Here is a 6000-nt window from a genome sequence, read left to right as displayed (position 1 = left end):
AGTCATCCCCACGTTAAAACACCTGATTCGTGTCAGACATTTCTACAACAGAATGCAAATTCTTCTTGAAAAAGGTATTTAAACAATGCATCTTACTTTTCCGGTAGACTGACTTTTCTGGTTGCCTCCTAATTATGCTAATCAGGGCTCTGATAGGCCTCCGGGGCCCAGGGAGTGCATCCCTCAGGCTCACACCTACCAGACGGTGCAAGGATAGCGTGGGCCCAAGGGCCAGTGCTGCAGACGAGAGGTGCACCGGCGCAGCCTTTCACCCGCCCTCTCGGGACATACACCGGACCACAAGGGATTCCGCACAGCCACAGTCTGGTGGAAAGAAATGTACGGGTCCCTCACTGAAGAGCCCGAGTCTGGCAGCCCGTCCTGCTGCCCTTCCCCCTGTGGACGTCGGAGCAGCCTCGCCGTCAAGCACCACATCCGGGCCGAGCTGTTCGATTTCTTCTGTGAATATGAAACTGGTCGAGTTGTTGTGGTCCAGAGTAAGCTGCTGGGCATCATTTTCCGCCTCTTCCAGCTGGTCATTATTGTCTACTTCGTGGGGTGAGTAAGTGTCGGCGGGGTGCATGTGAATGAACTGCCGGCAGGTCTAGCAGGCTTGGCCTAGGAGGAGCCGAGGGGGGCGTTAACAGAGAGTTAATATTCTTGTACCTTAAACCTCTCAGGGTTTTTATGCCGAATGTAAATATCTGTTGATGATGAAATGACTGAAGCCAGATAGTTTTGATTTGGACCACATATTTATCGGATCACCAGTTGGGCTAATTTATGGCGTAGCAGGGTAGTTATAATTTTAGCCACCACTCATCCAGCGAAAGTACATTTACCCAGGAACCATTTTCATCCAGTTAGCTCATGGGTACTCGCATAAATCTGCTCAGGGGCCACAAAGTACGGTCTGTGGTCTGGCTGAGGTCCACTCTGATGCCAGCAGGGTGGCGCTGTGGAGGTCTGGGTGGGTTAATAATCACAGTCTCTCCCCATATGTGGTGTGATCCAGTCAAAAGGAAGAAGGTAAAGAGTGAATGCAACCCTGGGGTAAAAGATAGACTCAAGTACCCTTGCTGGCCTGGCTGCCCTCACCAGCCAGGGCTTATTTTGATCCGGTGCTTGCAGGTGGGGCCCACTGGCACTTTTGCTTAGGGACCAGGATTTATCTTTAAACATCAGACTTTGACCAACCTGAGCTGTCTGGTCCTCATTCCCATGCACTCCTGCACGCAGTCCTTTAAGTCCCGGGTCTTCTGATTCATGGACTCCCAGTACTGGACCTTTTCATCCCCTGACCCTAATTCTCTAACAGTACTCCTGGCCCTGCTCCCCTGGTTTCTCCAGTCCCCTGGTTTGTCCGTTCCTTCTGCTTTAGGTTCTCCTAGTCCTTGTTTTTATTCAGTCGCTTGACATAGCACTATGGTCATCCCTTTTGGCTTCTTCAAAGCGCTTTGAGACACTATTAGTGTTAGAAAAACTTACATGAGGAGAGGGTAGGTATCTGATCACTCTCTTCTATAAGGCACTAAAGGGAGACACGAAGGATCCCCCATTCAGAGCCTGACTGCATTGGAGAGGCGGAGATAGGGGAATCATGCATGTGGAGAGGTCCGCATGGTCTCCTATAATAATAGGTCCAAACTTTAACATTCCATTAACTCCATCGGACGTATGTGACACCCCATGTACTGAACAAGATTGAGCTCACTGGAGGGCAAAGTGTGGTTGCCCTGGGGAGGAGGGGACCTATTTCCTCTAATCTTGCTTGGCTCTGCACTGAGGTCCATGGGCACTACAGGGAAGTAGTGTCGAGAGTAGAGAGGGCTACAGGGATTACGGTCCCATTCACTCCAGGGGCATGTTTACTGGGGATAGTGAAGAGGCCAAAAGGGCGGACGATGGCCTATACGTTTTAGCAACTCGCACTCCTACTGGCAGAGAGACACGTTGCTATTGGCTGGCTGGGCACTCGAGCACTGCATAGAACACATTGGTTTATGGATGTGCATAACACCCACACTGTGCTCACTCCAGGATGGCATGCGACTTTCTTACATATTTATTACCAAACACAGCCAACCCTCCTGGTAGTTTTTGTGGTCGTTGTTGGCCGCAGTTTATTACCCTTATGTGCATACTCATTTTGCAGTCCCCTGGACATATTTTTTTGGCCAGGGTCATAAATCATTATTCTGAACCATCATAAATTGGGTATCATAAATCATTTTGTGTTGCTCATCATAAACCATGTGTCATAAATCATTTGTGCATCGTAAATCATTTGTGTCATGAACAGTCATAAATTGGTCTCATAAATCATTTGCATTACTTGACGTAAATCATTTGTCATTAATCATTCGTTGGTCATAAATCATTTGCATTACTTATAATGAATCATTTGCCATAAACCATTCATTGGTCTACACCTCATCTTGGGAGTCATGGTCGCCTTAGATGGGTCCCGCGCAGATAAACTGTTCCTGGTGACGGCTACCATGGTGGGCAAGTGCAATGTCGCCCCGACATGGGCACAGCATGACCCCCCAAAAGTAATTAACTTGCGCAGGAGGGTTTACTGGTGAACTGCCCAGGAGAAACCCTTGATTTAGGCCCGGGGATGCCCAACCAAACACAAGAAGATCTGGGGCAAATGGCTAGATCAACTGGGATGAGTGGGTCTTGTGTCTTTCTATACACATTGAATATACTGTTTATGCATTGTAGATCTGGACCGATATGCATGTATGCACACAACCACCACAGGCACACTCTGAAGTGCCAAGGGCTGATGACCAAATGTGCTGTACCGGTTGTTTTGTTTCTCCAAAATGCAATAAAGTTGATTATCAACAAATAGAATATGTAAGGGGATAATCACGTCTGTACAATCAAGTTTGTGTTGCATGGTGAGGCATATAGGATATTAGAGAAGAGGTTCTCAATCTTTTCCTTTACGTGACCCCTTTTGTCTTCAGTAACCCAGGTTAGAGAGTGCCATAACCCCTCAGCCTCCATTTTGATATCATTATGGTAATTTCAGTTCCTTATGATTGACTGACTCAGCCCCTCCAATGTAATTGTCTTTTGTCCATACCAACTGGGGTCCTAGGCACCACAGGCCTGGGAAACAATATCTTACAATAGATTGAACAATTAGCTCATTTTAGGCTCTCAGACAACTCTCAGGGTCTCAGTCAGAGGCGTTTGTACACTTCAATTCAGCTTTCAGTGTACAAAAAATCCATTAGAAAGGATTAATTCACACTTGTTATTCTCATAATCAGGACCGTCACAATATTCTCCTTGCCAGCACCAACCGTGCTCAGAGCATCTCCAAAGGGATTTCCAGAAACATATTATAAAATGCCACTTATGACAGAACACATATCTTCCTACCATCCCACAACCATATAAGTGACTGCCAGATGGAGTCAAAGGGGGAGGTCCTAAAACCTGCAGTGCTTAATTTGTGTCAGTGGTTGCAGGTAATGTGTTAATACACTTATTTTTAAGGACTAGGGGCCCGATTCACAGAACAAACTTAAGACAAAATCCTAAACTTAGTACCATTTTGGTATTCACAGAATGCACTTACTACTTCTGGTATTCACAGAATGAACTTACTACTTTTGCGATTCACAGAATAAACTTACTACTTTTGCTATTCACAGAATGGATTTAGGACTCCTAACTTTACGTCCGCACTCGGGGCGGAAATTCCGGCCCGGAGGCGGAGCTTCCGGCCCGGAGGTGGGGATTCCGGCCAGTTGCGGAGATCCGCCACTGGCCGGAATCCCCACCTCCGGGCCGGAAGCTCCGCCTCCGGGCCGGAAGCTCCGCCTCCGGGCCGGAATTTCCGGCCCGAGTGCGGACGTAAAGTTAGTAGTCTTAAATCCATTCTGTGAATAGCAAAAGTAGTAAGTTTATTCTGTGAATCGCAAAAGTAGTAAGTTCATTCTGTGAATACCAGAAGTAGTAAGTGCATTCTGTGAATACCAAAATGGTACTAAGTTTAGGATTTTGTCTTAAGTTTGTTCTGTGAATCGGGCCCTAGGACTCTTTCTTTTATCATCAGACTTTTACCCCATGGGCATCCTGAGGAACACAGAACACAAAATATTAGGGAAAATGCTAGCCACCAGGCTATTGCAGGTAATTGGAGACCTAGTATACCACAACCAAAACAGGTTTATTCCTGGGCAGAATGCCCATATGCCTCCTAGAATTATTTTCTATTTCGTGGAATGACTCCCTCAGCTGTGGTCGTGGGGCTTGATATTTAAAAGGCGTCCAACACCATGCTCTATCCTTACCTGTTTGCAATTTTCCGAAAAATTGGATTTGAAAGAAAGAATTAGTAGAAGGGGACCAAGGGAGTAGCCAGAAAATTGAAATACCGCTCACTTCGAACCAAAGATCATCAATACAACCCTTCCCAGAAGAGCTCTCTTGTTTTTTCAATCCAAGAATCTATCCATTCATCCTTTCATCCACCTGTTGACATCCACCAATTCACATTTAAATGTTGTCATCTATTCAGTCTATCATCCATCATTCAGTCTTTCACCAGTCTGTCCGTCCGACCATCCATATCCAAACATATCAATGCATCTGTGTATCTATCTATCTATCTATCTATCTATCTATCTATCTATCTATCTATCTATCTATCTATCTATCTATCTATCTATCTATCTATCTATCTATCTATCTATCTATCTATCTATCTATCTATCTATCTATCTATCTATCTATCTATCTATTTATCCATCCATCCACCCTTTTACTCATCCATCGCTCCATCCACCCTTTCACTCCATCATCCATCCATTCATTCACTCCATTCATCCATCCTCCCTTTCAATCATCCATACATCCACTCTTTCACTAAGCCATCCATTCTTTCACTCATTCATCCACCTTTCCATCCAAACATCTGCTCATCTATCCATTTACCCTTTCACTCATCCATACATACTTTCACTCATCCATCTATCCGTCCTGTCATCCATCCATCCACCCTCCCTTTCATTCATCCATCTATCCATTCTTTCACTCATCCATTTTTTCTCTCCTCCATCCATCCTTTCACTCATCCATCCATCATTTTGCTAATCCATCCATCCACCCTTCACTCCATCATCCACCCTTTCGCTCCTTCCATCCACGCTTTTACTCTGCTCATCTATCCATTTATTCATCCATCCATCCTTTCATTTATGCTTCCATCCATCCTTTCTCCCATCATCTATCCATCCTTCCTTTCACTCATTCATCCATCCTGTCACACATCCCAGCACTAAGGTGCCGATTACAATCCGGTAAAAACCGGGTACGAACCGTCGGTCGGAGCGTTTTCTCCGTCCGACTCGTACCCGGTCGTAAAACTTTACAAACATGGAATTACGATTCGCACGGAAACACCATTTCCGTACGAATCGTAAAAAACACCGACCGACAAAAATATACATACGAATGTGATCCGGGAATGCTGCGACGTGACGTCGGGACGCTTTCAGGCAGCGTGTCACGACCCAGGAAGTACGATTCGAACCGACAGCAGTCCGGACGGCAATATTTTCACGGCACCCAAAAAGTGCCGGAAAAGCGAAGTACGCCGCGAAACGACCAGAGTAGGTGGCCCGGTATGCGCCGTACCCCCCCCCAGCCCCCGTATGTACGCACCGACCCCCCCCAGCCCCGGTATGTACGCGCCGACCCCCCCAGCCCCCGTATGTACGCGCCGACCCCCCCCAGCCCCCGTATGTACGCGCCGACCCCCTCAGCCCCCGTATGTACGCGCCGACCCCCCTGTGTATGTACACCCGTGTACGTGTCGTACCCCCCGTGTATGTACACCCGTGTACGTTCGAGTCGTACCCCCCGTGTATGTACACCCGTGTACGTGTCGTACCCCCGTGTATGTACACGGGGGGGTACGCACCGTACATACACGGGTGGGGGTACGACTCGAACGTACACGGGTGTACATAC

General features: G+C 47.0%; 1 protein-coding gene across 1 annotated transcript in view; it reads left to right on the top strand.

Annotated features, from left to right (window-relative positions):
* Positions 1-203: 203 nt before the first annotated feature.
* Positions 204-6000, top strand: part of LOC146858930 (P2X purinoceptor 1-like) — a 725716-nt gene continuing 719919 nt past the window's right edge. Inside the window, exon 1 of the mRNA XM_085649572.1 lies at positions 204-558. Within this exon, the coding sequence (XP_085505698.1) occupies positions 338-558 (221 nt within the window). The 5' untranslated portion in view covers positions 204-337. The remainder of the gene's footprint in view (positions 559-6000) is intronic.

Source organism: Triturus cristatus, chromosome 3_2 (assembly GCF_964204655.1).
Source record: "Triturus cristatus chromosome 3_2, aTriCri1.1, whole genome shotgun sequence".
NCBI classification, from domain to species: Eukaryota; Metazoa; Chordata; class Amphibia; order Caudata; family Salamandridae; genus Triturus; species Triturus cristatus.
This window is presented reverse-complemented; position numbering and strand designations above follow the sequence as displayed.